Source organism: Panthera uncia (assembly GCF_023721935.1).
Source record: "Panthera uncia isolate 11264 chromosome B2 unlocalized genomic scaffold, Puncia_PCG_1.0 HiC_scaffold_24, whole genome shotgun sequence".
NCBI classification, from domain to species: domain Eukaryota; kingdom Metazoa; phylum Chordata; class Mammalia; order Carnivora; family Felidae; genus Panthera; species Panthera uncia.
In genome coordinates this window covers 37,734,408-37,755,039 of record NW_026057580.1, presented here as the reverse complement: position 1 = coordinate 37,755,039, position 20,632 = coordinate 37,734,408, and the positions used below count along the sequence as shown (strand labels likewise).

General features: G+C 37.8%; 1 protein-coding gene across 5 annotated transcripts in view; it reads left to right on the top strand.

The window, feature by feature from the left end:
* FILIP1 (filamin A interacting protein 1) overlaps positions 1–20,632 on the top strand; it is a 189,324-nt gene that overhangs the window by 149,383 nt on the left and 19,309 nt on the right. For all 5 annotated transcript variants that reach the window (XM_049652889.1, XM_049652891.1, XM_049652890.1 and 2 more), the window contains exon 5: positions 15,184–17,989. In XM_049652889.1, coding sequence (XP_049508846.1) covers positions 15,184–17,989 — 2,806 coding nt within the window. The remainder of the gene's footprint in view (positions 1–15,183; positions 17,990–20,632) is intronic.

The window sequence follows — 20,632 nt, the reverse complement described above, 5'->3', positions numbered from 1 at the left end:
TTATCCTACTTTTATAGGGGAGGAAACTGAGGAAGAGCTAAATTAAGAAACTTGCCCAAGATGGTAGGGGGCAGGATTAGACACAAACCAGGTAGTCTGGCTCTGGAGCACATACCTGAACTACTACACTGAGCACTGAACGTTAGCTTTGAAATGACAAAAAAATACCCATGTTTTCAGCCAATGAAAATGACTGGCATGATTGACTAACATAGAGATTTGTTTTCTCAACAAATTATTATATGTGACTTCATATAATGAAGGAGTTACCCATTTTTTTCTCCTGAATATTCCCATTCAGCTTTTAGTATTTGTGGTCTTTCTCTTTTATCAACCAGAAAATTTTTAGCTCTAAAGAACCTCAGTGCAAAATGAAAAAGGTAGAGAGCTGGGCTTTAGGATTGTTGTCCTGGGATCCAAGGCAAGGCCCTTCCCTGCAGCCTACCTTTAAAATGAGGCTGGAGAGACCGATTCATGTCTGGTCTGAGGGAGAGGAGGGGCACTATTCTGTCTCCCCTCTTCTGTCTTCAGCTTTATTTCTTGTTCCTGCTTTCCACTCATAGCAATGTGTATGTGTGGCTATAAGCCCGTCATACTTCCTTTTTTCTCAACTCTTATTGACCCACTCTTAGCTCCAATTATCTGTGACTCCTTTCTTCTTAGATTTGTCCTATTATCTCAAGCTACACATTTGTCTTAAGAGAAATCATGATGCATATAAAGTATGCGTTGGACGTAGAGAAGGGAAAAATGATCCTGAGCCCTGACATTTGCATACTGTCTGATCTATTTAGGGTTACAGCAAAAATCCCAGATGAGTCAAATGGGGTAACTTAATGTTGTGTATGTGTGGGTGGGAAGCTAATAAGGGATACCATGTTTCCCTAGGGCTAGTAATTGGGGGAGGGGCATTTGGAGTGCGGGAGTGTGTACCTCTTACTACCCACTAATTGGGGGGAGGGAGTAGTTCCTGGAACCCTCAAGAGTAACTGGATCTGTAGGAGAAGGCTACCTAAAGGGACGATGGCCCTTAGTAGAAGGATGAAGCCAAATATCCAAGATTCAGGAGGGAATTAATACCTCATTCTCCAATCTCCTGTCAATGTCTCCTATTGACAAAACCAAACTTGAAGCTAGAAGGGGCTTTCAATACAATGGCTCAAGATCATCCCCCCAGGGTGGAGAATGGTGGACAGTAGAACTGGAGAAGTAAATGGAAAATATGCAGCACAAAGGATAATAAGTAGAAGTATAAAATTAAATAATACAATATACAAATTAATAGCTTGGTAATTTAGTAACTTCAATAACTTTTTTTTACAGCTGTATATAACATTTATCTCATAAAGTGAGTTGATGTCCCTATTCAAAACCACTTCCTACCAAGAGGCTCAGAGTCCTGCTTTACATCTCTCACAAGTTTGTAAGAGACAACTATACTTATTCTTCAAAGATGAATAAAATTGGGATTTATAAGACCACATTTCAAAAACTCATAATTCTAGAAAAAACCTAGAAGTTTATCTTGCCTCTGCTGACTCATTTGAGATGAGTTTTTCAACAAGATAGCTTTGCCCTCTGCTCAAGTCATTAGTCCTGAGCAAAAATTGGGCAATTAGTACATCAAAACTATTTTCCCTAAGATTCCACATGGTACCACTTAGATGAATTGTCTAGATTGTGATGCTAATGGGGCCATGATGGTGAAGGAGGGCACTATCATTCACATTGTTACCCATATCAACATGCAGGAATAATCTTGGGGCACATGGGTGGCTCAGTCAGGTAAGCCTCTGACTCTTGATTTCCGCTCAGGTCATGATCTCATGGTTTCTAAGAATGAGCCTCACACCAGGCTCTGTGATGACAGCATGGAGCCTGCTTGGGATTCTCTCTCTCTCCCTCTCTCTCTGTCACTCCACTGTTTGTGCTCTCTTTCCCTCAAAATAAATAAATAAACATTTAAAATCATTTTAAAAATGCAGGAATAATCTTATATAATTCTTTCTACCTTAGCCTTCACATTCAGGCACCAAAACCAGATATTTCTATATCCTAATTATTCCTAAAATCCCCTCTTTGGGGTGTCTGGGTGGCTTAGTTGGTTAAGCATCCAACTTTGGCTCAGGTCATGATCTCTCATGGCCTGAGTTCGAGTCCTGAGTCTGGCTCTGTGCTGACAGCTCAGAGTCTGGAACCTGCTGCAGATTTTGTGTTTCCCTCTCTCTCTGCCCGTCCCCTGCTCACACTGTATGTCCCTCTCAAAAATAAGTAAAACATTTTTTAAAATCCCCTTTTCTTTTAATATCTATTTTTATTTTTGAGAGAGACAGAGTATGAGTGGGGGAGGGGCAGAGAGAGAGGGAGAGAGAGAATCCCAAGAAGGCTGTCAACACAGAGCTGACTCCACTTGGGGCTCAACCTCACGAATCATGAGATCATGATCTGAGCATAAATCAAGAGTCAGCCACTTAACTGACTGAGACACCCAGGTTCCCCTCCCCTTTTCTTGTATTATAATTGTAATCATAGTTTAGTCTTTCTTTTTTTTTTTGCCTTGGAAAATTTTAATGCTTTCATAACTGATCTCCTTGCCTCTAGCACTGCCCGCCCCCATAATCCATACATCCACATTGTCATTAGAACATTGTAATATACAAATTAGAAATTATTGCTACTTTTTTTATTAAAAAATTTTTAATTAATTAATTTTTTGAGAGAGAAAGAGTGCATGTGTACTTGAGCCGGGGCGGGGTGGGGGGTGGGGGTCGGGGAGAGAATCTTAAGCAGGCTCCATACTCAGAACAGAGCCTGATGTGAGACTAGATCCCATGACCCTGGGATCATGACCTGAGTTGAGATCAAGAATCAGACACTTAACCAGTTGAGCCACCCAGGTGCCCCTGATATTTTCACTACTCTTAAAGTCCTTACAGAACTTTGTGTAATTCTCTGGATGGAGTCCAACTTAGTATAACAGACTGCTTGATGATCTGACCTCCACCTTCCACTGGAGTCTTATGCCTTGATGTTTTCCCACCTCCTACTGTGTGCTCTGCCATTGACTCTGCTGTTCTGTTTCTTGCACTTGTGTCACTTTCCCCTTTATGTGGCATACTGTTTCCTCATTCTTCATCTGGATAACCTTTGTTTATTCATTCATCAACCAAATATTGATTGAGAACCTACTCTATGTTAGGCACTTTGTTAGGGGGCTGGTGTTCAGCCATGGACCTTGCTCTTATGGAGCTTTTGCTCTGTGGAGAGGTGGGGAGACAGACAATATCTATGTAAACAAATAAATGAAGGAGATGATTTCAGATAATAAAAGTTAAGGGAAAGAAAGAAATGGGGTGGTATGATGGAGAGCAACTGGGGAAACTATTTTCAATAGTTTCAGAGAATGCATCTCTGGGGAGGAGAACTGTGTGCTGAATGAAACCTGAAAGATGAAAAAGAAGAGCCCATAGGATTATTGTGTGTGGTTGTGCAGGTTATAGCTTGCCGTGGCACCTATCTAATGAAAGAATAGGACTGAAATCCTGTTCTCGTTCAGAGCATCAAGCCAGGCAGGGACTGTTTCTCTAAGGAGGGAAACCCTTATCTAGTTCTCTCCAAAGGGTCATATGGGCTGTAGTCCTGATAGCAGGGGAATGGCATTGGGAACCACTTCCTTCAGTCATATCCCCATCCTTGGGTGACCCTCAGTAGCCTATGTTTAAAGCATAAATGGTACTTTTTACATAGCATTGCAATTTATTTTTTTATTACAAGTATCTAGTATACTATTTGACAATGGTGGGGCATTCAATCCATCTTTGTTGAATTGCTGAGTGAATTAATAAATCATGGTTACATTTCTATGAGTCAGGGAGCTTCATACTAGAGTGTATGATCAGGAAGCTCCTTCTCAAATAGTTATTCTCAAATATAGGCCTCCTGATGGGCAGCAAACTATCAGAAGAAACAGTTATTTCTATGTTTAAATGAGCAAATGACAAATAATTCCCTAGACTTTAATTTCTACTATGATTAAGAGCAAGTTACTAGTAATATACAAAATGATTTATTTTAAAATATAGCATTTTTGAATTTAAATTTGCATGTTATTGGATTTTTTAAAAATGTTTATTTATTTATTTTGAGAGAGAGAGGCACATGTGTGTACAAGCAGGGGAGGGGCAGAGAGAGAGGGAGAGAGAATCCCAAGCAGGCTCTACACTTAGTGCCGAACATAACATGGGGCTGGATGCAGAGCCAGACGCGGGGCTCAATTTGGGGCTGGATCCCACAAACTGTGAGATCATGACCTAAGCAGAAATCTGGAGTCAGACACTTAACCAACTGAAACACCCAGGCACACCTGTCAGATTTTCTTAAAGACTAAGAGGGTATTTTCCAGTGGAGTCTGGCTATTACCAAATGCTGGCAACATGTGCTCACCTGGTAGTAGGAAATCCCAAAATCTTCAAGAAGAATAATTTATTATCCACGATGAGCTTTTCATGGTTTTCAGTTGCTACCATCTGTGCCTTTTAAAGATAAATTACTATTGGTTAAACTTCATAATCAGTTTAATTTGTTATGGGTTGTTGGGCTAACCCGCAGAGGGCCAATAATGCATATCCTTAGTTTATGATTTTCAACAGCTAGACTTCAAGACATGTCATTAATGTTCCCATTCTAGAGCAAGATTATATCTAATCCTCTCTGATGAAGAATAAAACTTCATTTGTGATAACTTGCCCGGTGTGTGTGTGTGTGTGTGTGTGTGTGTTTGCATTACTTGGATTATAACATCAAAGTAAATGTAATGAGAGTCCTAGATTATTTTTAAATTTATAGGCTATAGTTTTATAATATAAAATCATGTGTATAACTTTAGGGTCTTCACTTGCAAAATAAAAGCAGTTCATAAAAACTGCTAGCAAAAAGTTTACTGATTATCCTTTCTTTTCTTTCAAATTTTTATCACCAATTTCTTGAGAATAGGTGAGAAAGACCTCTGTCCCACTCTACTGGACCTGGGTCAAAAAAGTGTGAGATCAGATGTTCCACAGTACTGCTGGTTTTCACAATAGGGAAAAAGTAAAAAGTGTACAAAGCCTTTTGTAAATTCACCCCCACTACTTAAAAAACACAAAAGAAAAACAAAACTTAAAAGTTTGTGTCCTGCTGTGAAGGATCTGCCATTTACTTGTACATAAAGAAAATGATTATCTAGCACTCAGAGCTCAGGGCTGGGACTAGGGTGAGGCAAATGAAGCCATCACCTTAGGCACAAAATTTAAGGGGATATCGAATAATTCAGTAAGCAAGATACACAATATTTTAATGCATTATGTTTTAAGGTACAAATCAATGCAAAAAAAAAATCAATGATGAATTAAATGTCAAAATTTCAAATGAGGACAAGATCTAACAACCCAGCCTTATTCACCTCACCCTAATCCCAGTCCTATGCAGGATATCAGGAGGTTAGATTAATTCTGAATAATTATTATAATAGACACCATCTTGAGGAACTGGGGCAATTTATGAAAAACTAACACTTCTTTCTGAGTCATTTGGTAAAACCATGTCCTATCATGTTACCAAGCTGCTTAGCTCTGTTCTATGCTCTAGCTGGGAAAAAATGCATGTGATTAAAGACTTCTAACTGCATGCAAGCTTGACTCTTTTGAGGTTCATTCATCTTTAATTACTATCATGCCCTTGCTAGTTTTAACCTGCCTTTTCTCTTTTATGAGAGAGAGGCATACATACAGGGGGAATTGAAGAAGAATAGGAGAATAAAAATAGTGAAAGGGAAGAGAAATAGTGAGAAGGGAAATTAGCATGATCTGGCTCAGAAACAAATGTAGTTAACTTTTAAAATGACATCAGCATTTCAAAATGGGTTCCAGAGGATTAAGATGGTAACAAGTGACATCTAAAGAAAGCAAAGAGAAAATTGCTGCTCTGGGGCTAATGCTGATAAATTTGGAGAAATAATAGAAGTGAGAGTATAAAGAAAGTTGGGGAAAAGAACCTGTGAAATCTTATATGGTTTACTTTCGGAGGACAAGGAGTGAGAATCATTATAGTCAGGTGTGGCCCTGGGTTTTTAGGAGTACAGATCTATAACTGTTCTAGGAAAGGTGTTTGTTTGTCTCAAGGATGGATAACCAGGATAAGATTTAAAAAACAAAACAAAACAAAACAAAACTCTCATTTCCCCTCTCCCCAAAACAACAACAAAAATTGTACTTAAAAGGAAAGATAAACTCATAAATACCTGTGGAACAGAACACAGCAAGGATGCTTTTTTTACCATAAGTTTGACTAAGCATCAAATGTATCCCAATGAGGAAGAAAAGGTAAAAGTCTCTAATATGCTTAATTTTATAAATATGGAAACGAATGGAAGAATCACCCACAATTACAGACAAATATGAGAGATACATGGAACCGTAAAGAAAGTAAAAATTATGACCAGATATCAAAGGAGTTGAAACTTGGTGTGGGAGGGGGGAGGTAAAGATCTTAAAGGGGGTTAAAAAAACTTTATTATGGAAAATTTCAAATATTTACAAGAATAAAGAGAATAATGTAATGAATGCCCATATATCTGTCACTTAGCTTCAACAGTTAATTCATGACTGGTCTGGTTTCATCTATTCCCATTGCCCTGGGTTTGTTGTCTTTTTTTTTTTGGCCCTGGATTATTTTATTTTTATAAAGGTTCCAGACATATCACTTCATGCATAAATATTTCAATATATATTTCTAAATGGTAAGGATTCTCTTAACAATATCCTTACACTACCTAAATTTAGTAATAATTCCTTATAACCTAATTTTTCCTATTGTTTTAAAAATAGCTTAGGGGCGCCTGGGTGGCGTAGTCGGTTAAGCGTCCGACTTCAGACTTCAGCCAGGTCACGATCTCGCGGTCCGTGAGTTCGAGCCCCGCGTCAGGCTCTGGGCTGATGGCTCGGAGCCTGGAGCCTGTTTCCGATCTGTGTCTCCCTCTCTCTCTGCCCCTCCCCCGTTCATGCTCTGTCTCTCTCTGTCCCAAAAATAAATAAAAAACGTTGAAAAAAAAAAATTAAAAAAAAAAATAAATAAAAATAGCTTAAATAAGAATCCAAATGTATTATAATTGGTTGATACATCTTATAAATTTCTTTTAATCTATAGTTTCTCCTCCCCCACTCTTTTTCTTCTTGCAATTTATTTATTGAAAATACTAGGTATTTTATCCTCTGTAGTCCCCTACATTTTGGATTTTTCTGATTGTATCATCACAGTATCATTTAGTATGTTTCTTGCCCATGTCTTTCCTTAAACTAGTAAGTAGTTATAGGGGCTTGATCTTATTCAGGTTTATTTTTTGGGTAGGAATATTTCTTGGTGGAAGTATGTACACATGTATACAATGTTTGGCTAGCTCTCTTCAGAGACATTGATGAACATTACCTACATCCATCATTTCTTTGGATATTGCAAAATAGTGGTCTTCTATAATTCTTTATTCATTAATAATGGCATTCTATCATTATTTACTAACTAGATGATTTCCATAAAGAAAAACAACTTTAAATTTAAGTGGGAACATGCTAATCTTATATATATATATGTAATCTCATATATATATACACACACATATATATATACATACATACATATATACATATTATATACATACAAATATTTATACATATACATACATACATACATATATATACATATTGGGATTTGGGGTGGGTTTTTAAGAGTGCCTTGAAATAATATTAGGACTAGAGGTTTTCTAGTACCTGAAACATGTTTACCCCAGAACATGTTTTCCTACCAGCTTCCCCAACCCTAGCTGAAAATGTTAGACATCTTCTCTTTAGTGTTCCTACCTCTGCTTTCACATCTTTCTGCCTTAAGCTTAATAATAATCTATTTTATGTTTTCTATTATATTTTAAGTCACTCTCATAATATTAGTTTGCAACTTTTTTTCCATTTCTCTGACATTTGGAACACTTTCTAGGGCCTTTTATATTCTTTTTATTGCTACTTTTTTTATTGAGATATAATTTACATAAAATAAAATTTACCAGTTTTAATTACACAAATTGATGCATCTTGACTAATATATATACCATAAACAATCATAGAACATTTGGGCTTATACTTTTAAAGTCTTCTAGTTGAAAATAGTTAAATTTCTGAACATTTGTAAATGGTAAAGTCTCAAAATAAAAAGATCATGGTTTCATTTAGTATGAAAAGAAAAATGAGGAACACATTTAAGAATAGTTATTAAGAAAGACAATAGAATTCTGAAAATCTATTAGATTGTGTATTTGTCTTCCTTTCATCCTTTAAACAGGATAAAATGCTTGTTGAAAATTAAGAACTTGCCAAGAATAAATTTGATTTCAGGGTATCAAATGCCTGTAATGCTGATGAGAATCGGGGTACTAATTCATCTTAGTCTTGGTCTTCTGGTTTGTTTCCTTTTTATGCTAATCTTCCTAAAATCAGGGCATGGTTGAAGAATGGCAAGATGGGCAGAGAGGAGGTGGTAAGACTAGTTGGCACAAACAACACCTACACCCTTTCATTCTACTCCTTAAATAGCATAATTACATGGCAACGGTGCCCAGTAATGTAAAGCAAATGAATTGTTTAAGTACAGTGACATTGTAACTATTAGGAAATCGTTTGAAAAAGGAGACATAACCTGCCATAGTCATTATCTATTGTGAATAGTTATGTGGTGATACTTTTGAATGCTTGTTTAATATAAAAATGAGGATTTCTAGATAGAAGGGGAGAAAAAAAACCCATCTGAAGTAGAAGGCTAAATTGACTAGGGAGGGAGGTAGATGAATGGAAAGCAGTGCTCCCTTCCTTTGGCGCTCCAGTGTTGCTACTAGTATATCTCCCTCCTCTTATCTCTCCTGCCAGACCTTCACTAGCTCCTCCTCATTCTTCCTTCCTTTTTTTTTTTTTTTTTGGAATATTTATTAATTTGTGTGTGTGTGAGAGAGTGTGTGCATGCGCTCAAGTGGTGGAGGGGCAGAGAAACAAGGGGACAGAGAGAATCCCAAACAGGCTGCATGGTGTCTGTGCAGAGCCCAATGCAGGGCTGGAACTCACGAACCACTGTGAGATCAAGACTTGAGACAAAATCAAGAGTCAGAGACGCTCAGTGGACTGAGCCATTCAGGCACCCCTCCTCCCCATTCCTTTTTACCCCTTAATTTTAGGCATTTCCCAAAGTCTTTTCTCTATCTTTTACTTTTTCTCTTTCCACATAGTTTCTCCTTGGAGATCAAATTTATTTCCACGTCTAAGGCACTGTCACCACCTCCTCCCTCCACTTACTGAAATGAAAATCCAAGAATTACCAAGCTTTAGCACTATACAAGTTTCTATGTAGGAAGGGATGGGTGACAAAAGAGCCCCAAGACCTCCAATAACTTTCTTTCTTCCCGAGGCTTCTCTCACTTTAACTACTACTATTCCTCTCAATAGACTCCAGACGTACACTGCCCCAACATTCTGGTCCAGCTGTGGGTAAAATACCTCCTCTTGTTTCTCTGCAACAGAGGTTGGAAACTTTTCTTAAAAAGAACTAAAACAAGCAAGCAAACAAAATAAACAAAGAGCACACCAGAACCTATGAGAGAGACACAAAAGCCTTCCTTTAGTCTGGTCTACAAAGTATTGGTTAAGGTTCTAATATTCCCAGAGGCACTTTATAGGTTATCTAGTGGTTGTTCATCATCTGGTACTAAAGAGAGATATTAAGTGATACCTTCCCATCCACACAGAGAGGGCTTGATCTCTCAGCTTTGGCTTCCCACTTAGGAGATAACACCTCTTTCCTAGGCAACCAATGACTAGAATGACCACAGTCTTCAAGAGAGGCCACTGCTCACTAGATCAGAGCCACTTGTCGTCTAATAACCACTATTAATATCAAATTACTGGCCCAATAACAGCCACGATATCCATTCAGCAAAAATTTATACTCAGTATTGTGAGGGACTTCAGTTCACACATCTCTATAGAAGATGACTTGAGCTGTATTTCTAGATCAAGCTTATTTATTCTTTCATTTATCTATTCACTCACTATTTTTTGAGCACTTCCGATGTATCAGGCATTGTGCTAGGGGGCAAACAAGACAGACATGGCCTGTATCCTCATGCAACTTGTGTTAACAAAGTCAAGGGGTGCCTGGCCGGTTCAGTTGGAAGAGCATGAGACTCTTGATCTCGGGGTTGTGAGTCTGAGCCCCATGTTGGGTGTAGAGACTGCTTAAAAATAAAGTATTTTAAAAAGTTGTAAGTTGATTAATGTTATAAAGGTTTCAGGGTATTATGGGAGTCTGTAAGAATGTATAACTTAATCAGGTTGGTCCTGCAAGGCTTCTGGAAGAAGTGACATTTAAGTGAAACTTTGGAAGGATGAAAATCAGCTGGATATTGTGCCAGAGTGAATGGAGGAGTGGGGAGGAAATACTAAGCAGAAGGCACAGCATATTTAAGGAATGTGAGCAGCTTAGATAACAGGGGGAAAGACTGGCTTCAGAACCTGCCAACATGGTCAGGAATCAAATCATGCTAGGCCATGTTATAGATTTTTCACCTCTATTCTTAGAGCAACAAGAAGGCATGGGAAGTTAGAGTTCCATTATAGCCTATGATTATATTTAAATTTGGGTGAGAGTAAGTAATAATAATTATTATAATATAAACATAGCCAAAAGTACACTTGCTATGGACCAGGCACTGTTATAAGTGCTTTTCCGTATATTAACCAATATGCATCTCACACAAACCCTATGAATCAGGTACTATATTGATGCCCGAGTTATAAGTGAGGGAAGTGAGGTATACAAATAAGTTATATAAGTTGTCCAAGATCACACAGCTAACAAGTGGCAGGGCTTGTGAGGAGATCCATTAGGAGACTGTTGCAGAATTATCAGCAGAAGATGCTCAAGGCTTTGGACAGGAGTAATGACAGGAGGAAGTCATTAGGGTAATGGGGTTAAGATGTTAAGATGAGCTGTAAAATTTATAGGATTTACACCAAAAGTACTATATTTCTAATTGCTTGGTATACTGGAAAAATTATCTCTATGGAAAGAACATTTAACATGAGATCTACCCTCTTAATTTTTTAAGTGTACAATACAGTATTGTTAAGTATTACCTGGTACACTTTTAAACTTGACTATCTTGCTATTACCTCAATTTTCTACCAATACTATTTCTCACCAGTTTTTCCCATTCCTGTTAAAGGTATTATTTGTAGTTGTGCAGATTAAAAGCATCAAAGTAATTTTTTTCAATTTCTCTATCCCTTTTTCCTAGCAAGTGAACAGTCACAATGCCCAAAGCAGTTACCTTTTGCAAAGTCTTCACAATTCATCCCATCTTTCCTATCCCCAGTGTTCTCCCTGTAGAAGTTTAAATGCAAGTCTGTTTGCACAGAAGGTTATTGGCAGGCTGTCCTGACCGAGTCACACAACTTTACCTTGGTTATGGATCTAACCCTCAGCTAAATCAAAGCTGTAACTGAATTTTGGGAGAATGCAGAGAATGGGCTGTGTATTGCTGTAAGAGCCACTTTAACTGAGAGATGGGAATAATTTAAGAAGTGATAGAAGAGGGAAGGAGAAAGCTTAATGGGACAAAGAGAAAGGGGAGAGAGAGAAGGAGAGAGAGAGAGAGAGAGAGAGAGAGAGAGAATCACAGCTAAGAGGACATGAAAAAATGTGGTTTCTTGGAAGCCAGATTCCTGCGATGGTCATGCTCTAGCTCACAGAACTTCCTACTCATAAGAGAGCCTTCTACTTTTCTCTGGCTGAAAAGTTAATACCCCAGGTTTTACACCAAAGTTACTGAAATGAAAATATTTACAGTGTAAACACAAAAAGCATGGGACAGACTTTTCAGATACATACTCTTTAGTTCTTATATTTATTTTTGTGTTTTATTATATCTGTGTATAGAGTCTGTATGTCAGTCACTTTACTTCTACTATCTCAATTTTGAGAACAATTCTATGAGGTAGGTATAACATCCTTGCTTTACAAGTGAAAAAACTGAGGGTCAAAGAGTTTCAGCAATTGGCCAGAGGTTACAGTCAGAAAATGACAGAGCCAGAATTCAGATGCAGCTGTCTGATCCCAAAGCCCATGTTTTAGTTACTCCAACCCACTGTCTGTAATAGCATAGAGGCATAGGATATTTAAACAAATATCTTTAGAAATTTTAACATTTTAAGCTTAGAGTTGAAAGCACTGATGTTTTCAATGAATTACTTTTGATAGTCTTGTTAAGGCTAAGGAATTTGAAAATATCCCCAAAATTATCTCCCACTCTATAGTTCTGTGACATTATTTCAGTTGTTTTGACTTCAAGTAAAAAAAGAAGATGATCAATAAAATTCTCTTTACACATGTAAGAACCACACTTAATGAAGCGATTACAGTATTACTCATGTGAACCCAAAGAATTTGAAAACAATCTTTTTCTTCCATTGTAAGAATAAAGTCATAATGGGTTTGGGAAATTATGCATTTAGCTAATAGATGCTTAGACACAAGGATATGTTTTGTAAAAGTAAATTCCATAAAAAATCTTAATTATATCATCAGAATCATTTCTATAATAATTCTTTAACACTGCAAATAGCTTCAATATATGTTCAGTCATTTCTTGTACAATGCAATGTGAGACTATTAGCTTCTATTTACTTGATTAACAGCTAATCTAGTCATAAATATGAAATAAATCACTTTAAATAAGTAAGGTGCAAAATATATTGAAAGAATAAAATATTCTTAAAACAAATACAGGTTGTTTACAACTTGCTTCTCTGATATAAATATTAATATTAAGAAGCATTCTTATACTATATAAAGTAAATATGATTATTTTATTTTATCTTATTTTTTATTTTTTAAAATTTACATCCAAATTAGTCAGCATACAGTGCAACAATGATTTCAGGAGTAGATTCCTTAGTGCCCCTTACCCATTTAGCCCATCCCCCCCCCCACAACCCCTCCAGTAACCCTCAGTTTATTCTCCATATTTATGAGTCTCTTGTTTTGTCCCCTCCCTGTTTTTATATTATTTTTGTTTCCCTTACCTTATGTTCATCTGTTTTGTCTCTTAAAGTCCTCATATGAGTGAAGTCATATGATTTGTGTCTTTCTCTGACTAATTTCACTTAGCATAATACCCTCCAGTTCCATCCACGTAGTTGCAAATGACAAGATTTCATTCTTTTTGATTGCTGAGTAATACTCCATTGTATATATATACCACATCTTCTTTATCCATTCATCCATTGATGGACATTTGGGCTCTTTCCATACTTTGGCTATTGTTGATAGTGCTGCTATAAACATGGGGGTGCATGTGTCCCTTCAAAACAGCACACCTGTATCCCGTGGGTAAATGCCTAGTAGTGCAATTGCTGGGTTGTAGGGTAGTTCTATTTTTAGTTTTTGAGGAACCTCCATACTCTTTTTCAGATTGGCTGTACCAGCTTGCATTCCCATATGATTATTTTAATTCCATTTTTATGGATAACTGAAAATAACTATTAAAATTGGTGCACGTTATGAAGGGGAGTGGGAGATACAGGCTTCCAGTTATGGAATGAATCAGTCACGGGAATAAAAGGTACAGCATAGGGAATATAGTCAATGATATTGTAATAGTGTTGTATTGTGACAGATGGTAGCCACACTTGTGGTGAGCACAGCATTATGTATAGAGTTGTTGAATCACTATGTTGTGCACCTGAAGCTAATGTAACTTTGTAACTATACTTCCATAAAAAAAATTGGTGCAAATTGATTCATCAACACAAGGATGGTAAATAGTTATTCTGGTGTATTTATATTCCTACTTTTTTAATGCTATACATAAACACCATAGAGAAAATGTATTTCACACATGTAAAACATAATAATTCCTGTAGCATAAAAATTCCTGTTATATTGATAGTAATTGATTTCCTCTCAACCTAGTTCTCTATTTAAAATTTTTGTTTAAATCCAGAAACTGAGCCAAAATTCTGTGCCAGTTCTTCATTAGCTAGTTTATGTAGATCAGCTTTCTATCAGAAAGCTTGTCTTGGTTTGTTCCTATCAGGTGATAGTTGCATACATAATTAAAAAGTCCCAAGGTTCTTTTTGTTCTGCGCCTTCCCTTTGACTTAAAATAAAATTATATATATATATATATATATATATATATATATATATATATATTTAATGTGTATTCATTTTTGAGAGAGAGAGAGAGAGAAGACAGCACAAGCAGGGGAGGGACAGAGAGAAAGGGAGACACAGAATCTGAAGCAGGCTTCAGGTTCTAATCTGTCAGCACAGAGCCTTGACATGGGGCTTGAACCCACGAACTGTGAGATCATGACCTGAGCTGAAGTCGGAGGCTTAACCAAGTGAACCACCCAGGTGCCCCATAAAATAAAATTACATTTTGAAGTCATAAGATGTAGAGGTGAGGAGCAAGGATTCTGGATCCTGAGGATCCAGAAGGATTCTTCCTGAGTCTGAATCCCAGAATTGCCACCTACTGACCGTGGGAATGTGCAAGAGCCCTGTCTCACATTCCTTATTGGGATGACAGTAGCAGTACATGTCTCAGAGGATTGCTGTGAAGATAAACACATAACACACAATGTGCTTAGAATACAGAAAACACTATTTAAATAGCCACTATTATTGTACAACCTAAGTGTTACTCAATGGTTAAGTTATTGAAGTATAATACATTTGCAGAAAAGCACTCATAAGTGTTCAGGCTAGTGAAATTTCATAAGCTGAACAATCCTGTGTAACCAACACATAAGTCATGAAACAGAAACCAGTACCTGAAGAGTCCTTTTCATGCCCACTTCTGGTAACTACCCCTCCCCAAGGGGAACAAATAACCTGACTTTGGATTAGTGTCCTTAATGACTATCTGTTAAAGCCTTGATATTGGAGTAGTTGGTAGGTATTTATTGTAATAGCATTTCACTTTTTATTTAATATCTAAGACAAACTTTTTTTGCTGATGAATTTTTTAATATGTATAAGAATAAATATATATGACATATGTATAATATAATAACAAACTATAATATCTTAATATATTTTGTTTCCTAGGTTGAAAAAGCTCCTTGAACAAGAAAAGGCTTACCAGGCCCGAAAAGAAAAGGAAAATGCTAAGCGACTCAATAAACTAAGAGATGAGCTTGTGAAACTCAAGTCCTTTGCACTCATGCTGGTGGATGAAAGGCAAATGCATATTGAACAACTTGGCCTGCAAAGCCAGAAAGTACAGGATCTTACTCAGAAACTGAGGGAAGAAGAAGAAAAGCTCAAAGCCATTACTTCCAAATCCAAAGAAGACAGGCAGAAACTGCTCAAGTTGGAAGTGGATTTTGAACACAAGGCTTCGAGGTTTTCTCAAGAGCATGAAGAGATGAATGCTAAATTGGCTAATCAAGAGTCTCACAACAGGCAACTTAGACTCAAGCTGGTTGGCTTGAGTCAGAGAATTGAGGAACTGGAAGAGACCAACAAAAACCTTCAAAAGGCAGAGGAAGAACTTCAGGAATTAAGAGATAAAATTGCCAAAGGGGAATGTGGCAACTCCAGCCTTATGGCTGAAGTGGAAAATCTCCGGAAGCGCGTGTTAGAAATGGAGGGTAAAGATGAGGAGATCACTAAAACTGAATCCCAGTGCAGGGAATTGCGGAAGAAGCTGCAAGAGGAAGAACACCACAGTCGGGAACTCAAACTTGAAGTCGAGAAGTTACAGAAGAGAATGTCTGAACTGGAGAAATTGGAGGAAGCATTTAGCAAGAGTAAATCTGAGTGTACCCAGCTACATCTAAACCTGGAGAAAGAAAAGAACTTAACCAAAGACCTGCTAAATGAGCTGGAGGTGGTCAAGAGTCGAGTTAAAGAACTGGAATGTTCTGAAAGTCGATTGGAAAAGGCTGAATTAAGTCTAAAAGATGACCTTACAAAGTTGAAGTCATTTACTGTGATGCTGGTTGATGAAAGGAAAAATATGATGGAAAAAATAAAGCAAGAAGAGAGAAAAGTGGATGGACTCAATAAAAATTTTAAGGTGGAACAAGGAAAGGTTATGGATGTAACTGAAAAACTAATTGAAGAAAGTAAGAAGCTTTTAAAACTGAAATCTGAAATGGAGGAAAAGGTGTACAATTTGACAAAAGAAAGAGATGAGTTAATAGGTAAACTGAAAAGCGAAGAAGAAAAATCCTCTGAATTAAGCTGCAGTGTTGACTTATTAAAGAAGAGACTTGATGGAATAGAGGAAGTGGAAAGGGAAATAACAAGAGGAAGGTCTCGAAAAGGATCTGAGCTCACCTGCCCAGAAGATAACAAGATTAAGGAACTAACACTTGAAATTGAGAGACTGAAGAAACGCCTCCAACAATTGGAGGTGGTTGAGGGGGATCTGATGAAGACGGAGGATGAGTATGATCAGTTAGAGCAGAAATTTAGAACTGAGCAGGACAAGGCTAATTTCCTCTCTCAACAACTGGAGGAGATAAAGCACCAAATTGCCAAAAATAAAGCAATCGAGAAAGGTGAGGCTGTGAGTCAGGAAGCAGAGCTGAGACACAGATTTCGGTTAGAAGAAGCTAAAAGTCGAGACTTAAAAGCCGAAGTACAAGCTCTTAAAGAGAAGATCCATGAATTAATGAACAAAGAAGATCAACTTTCTCAACTTCAAGTGGATTATTCTGTCCTTCAACAAAGATTTTTGGAAGAAGAAAATAAGAACAAAAACATGGGGCAGGAGGTCCTCAATCTGACCAAAGAGTTGGAGCTTTCGAAGCGTTATAGCCGAGCTCTTCGACCCAGTGTGAATGGGAGAAGAATGGTGGATATTCCTGTGACGTCAACTGGAGTGCAGACTGACGCGGTGAGCAGTGAGGCGGCAGAGGAGGAAACACCAGCAGTGTTTATACGGAAATCCTTTCAAGAAGAAAATCACATCATGAGCAATCTTCGACAGGTAGGATTGAAAAAACCTATGGAACGATCCTCTGTTCTAGATAGGTATCCTCCAGCAGCAAATGAGCTCACTATGAGAAAGTCTTGGATTCCATGGATGAGAAAAAGGGAAAATGGGCCCCCAATCACTCAGGAGAAAGGGCCTCGAACAAATCCCAGTCCAGGGCACCCAGGAGAACTGGTCCTTTCACCAAAGCAAGGCCAGCCTCTGCATATTCGAGTGACACCAGACCATGAGAATAGTACTGCAACTTTGGAAATAACAAGCCCAACATCTGAAGAATTTTTTTCTAGTACCACCGTCATTCCTACCTTAGGGAATCAGAAACCAAGGATAACCATTATTCCATCGCCAAATGTCATGTCTCAAAAACCAAAAAGTGGAGATGCTACTCTTGGCACAGAACGAGCCATGTCCCCGGTCACGATTACTACATTTTCTAGAGAGAAGACCCCAGAAAGTGGAAGAGGTATGTTTGCAGATAGGCCCACATCCCCCATTCAGATAATGACAGTGTCTACATCAGCAGCACCAGCTGAGATTGGAGTCTCTCCTGAATCCCAGGAAATGCCCATGGGAAGGACTGTCCTCAAAGTCACCCCAGAAAAACAGACTGTTCCAACTCCACTACGGAAATATAACTCCAATGCCAATATCATAACCACGGAAGACAATAAAATTCACATTCATTTAGGTTCTCAGTTTAAACGATCCCCTGGGACTTCAGCTGAAGGAGCAAGTCCAGTTATTACTGTCCGACCTGTCAACGTGACAGCTGAAAAGGAGGTTTCCACAGGCACCGTCCTTCGCTCCCCTAGGAACCATCTCTCATCGAGACCTGGTGCGAGCAAAGTGATGAGCACTATCACCATAACACCGGTCACAACCTCATCTACTCGAGGAACCCAGTCAGTGGTGAGTAGAAGAGGCTCCAGAGTGGAGGCTGAGGGAGGGAGAAGTGACTTGTGAGAATCACCCAGTGCCCAAAGTACAACAAAAGCACATGCCTCTCGCTCTACCTGAGCCCACTAGCAGATGTTTCCTAGAGGACCAGCTACACCAAGACATGAAAATAAAAAGTGGCCTAATGTTTTAATAAATTGAACTCATTTTGAGGGAAAATTTCTTTTTTTTATGTAAAGTATGAAGACCCCCAAAATTCTTGCAAATATGGCCTCTTTATAATGTCAGCATACGATAATAATCAGGTTTAAAGTTTAGTTTTTTGTTTAAAATACTTTTAAAAATGGAGACTGAGAGAAATGGTCAATATGCAGGAAGAATTGCCTCCTGGGTTATATTTCTATAACCTAAAATATTCAATATGTGGTTATGTATGGCCATAGTCATATTTTTTTCCAAAAATAAGATTAAAAGTTCTTAATATTAACTTTTTTAAAAGTAAAAAAAAAATGGGTTTATATGTCTAAGCACTATATTTTATTAATAGTATCTTTCAGAGAGCAGATGCTTGATAAATATTTATTTAATAACTAGAAGGCTAAATGAGTGATTATGAAAAAGCATGTCTCAGATATAAAAACCAGAGCTTAAAAATAAATTCTGTTTTTAGAAATACTTCCAGTGATTGTCTTCATTTACTTGGGACAAATTAGTAAATTAAATTATAGAAGAACATGTACTGTTTAGATTTTAATTTAAACCAATAAACTAGAAATTATTATTCCTAGATTCTGAACAAATTCTGTCCCATGTATTAGAAACTCTTAGGAAAGACAGGAAGCTTATTATTTAAGTATAGAAACTGTGGCTTATTGTCCCATATCCTCAATTAAATTTACTTTAATTTTCTGTGTACCAACACAGATTCAAGACAGACTTCAAAGTGTGAATTACTAATTGCTTTGTTGGTAAAGCTTTCCATTACTGGCTCTATAGGAGCTAAATAGCATTCAGAATTGCTCACACTTCTTGAATGGTTCAACATAATATTGCTTTTTAAGCAACACAGAGCATAGTTTGCTTGTGCATGGTCACTTCTCTCTAATAATTTTTATAAAAAAGATAGTGGAGGTTTAAGTTGTAGCTCAGAGCAGATTTTCTGCTGAAACATCTTAGTACCATTTTAAGGGTCAGATCAAAATAGCTTTACTTTCTTTAGCAACATTGTTGGCTACTGATTAAACCCATATACAAACAAGATTTCAAAACAACTGTTTAGGATTTATAGGCCTAAAGGATGGCCCACTTAATTCAGATATGTCAGATTCCATAAAATCAAGGATAACAAAAAGTTTGGGACGCCTCTCTTAGAAATAGAATAGTGAGACTAGTTCATTTGTGCATGTATTTATTCAACATTTATAGGGTGTTTAGCTACACTCTGGGCACTGGGTTTGGTGCCCAACTGCAAAGAGGACCTTTAGAAGTTCCAAAGGCAGGATTGGAACCTACCTAGTGGTTCTATGATAGAGGTATGTACAAAGGAACCCAGAGAAGACTTCCTGGAAGAGGAAGTTTTCACAGATAAGGAGAAATTTTTTAAGAAGGAAAAGGGAAAGAGTATGTAGAGAGAACAGCCTGTGCAAAAGTGTGGCTCTGTGAAGAAGCCTGACATGTTCCAGGAAAGGTGACCATTCCTATTGTACTGCAGCAGTTGGGTGTAGGGACATAATGCAAGAACAGAAAATACAGAGGCAAACTGGAGTCAGATACTGAAGAGAGGTATGTGGCGTATTATGAAATTGACATTTGATCTCATAGAGTAGACAAAGGGAGCCATTGAAGGGGTATTGATGATTTAAAAAAAACTACATTACTTATGTTTTAGAAACATATGTCTATAAAACAATTTAAAAATAAATTGGAAGGGACAAAGACTGAGGACAGGGATACTGTTGCAATCTTCCAGGCTAGAGACGGTGTAGGCTTGAACTGTGGTAGTGAAAATGAAGACAGAGATATCTTAAAGATAGGATCGAAGATTTCATGACAAACTGAGTATAGAGGGTGGCTCTGAAGTTTCTGGTGTGGCTCTATGGGTAGATAGGATGAAAAACATAGGAAGGCTACTCTTTGGGGACAATATAAGTCATGTTTGGGGCACTTATATTTGAGATGCCTGCAAGACAGTGGTAATGTCTGGCAAGTGGGAAATATAGATGTGTATTCCAGAAGATCATTGAAGGGACTGGAGCTCATCAACACATGGGGTGACAAATGAGGTGATTCTCAGGGTAAATGTGAAAAATTAAAAGAGAGCTGAGAATGAAGCATGGTGACACCCACGTTTAGAAGAAAGGCAAGCTATGACAAGGAGCCAACCAGAGACTGAATAGGAGTCATCAGACAAGAGGTGAATGTGTGAGACTCCAGGAAGAAGGTATCATGGGCAAGAGAGTTTTAAAAGAACTTCAAAAAGAAGGGTATGGCCAGCAGTAACCGTAAAAAATGAAAAGAGGGGCACCTGGGTGGCTCTGTCTGTTGAGTGTCTGACTCTTGGTTTTGGCTCAGGTCATGATCACAGGGTCATGGGACTGAGCTCCACGTTGGGCTCCATGCTGAGCGTGGAGCCTGCTTGAGATTCTCTCTCTTTCC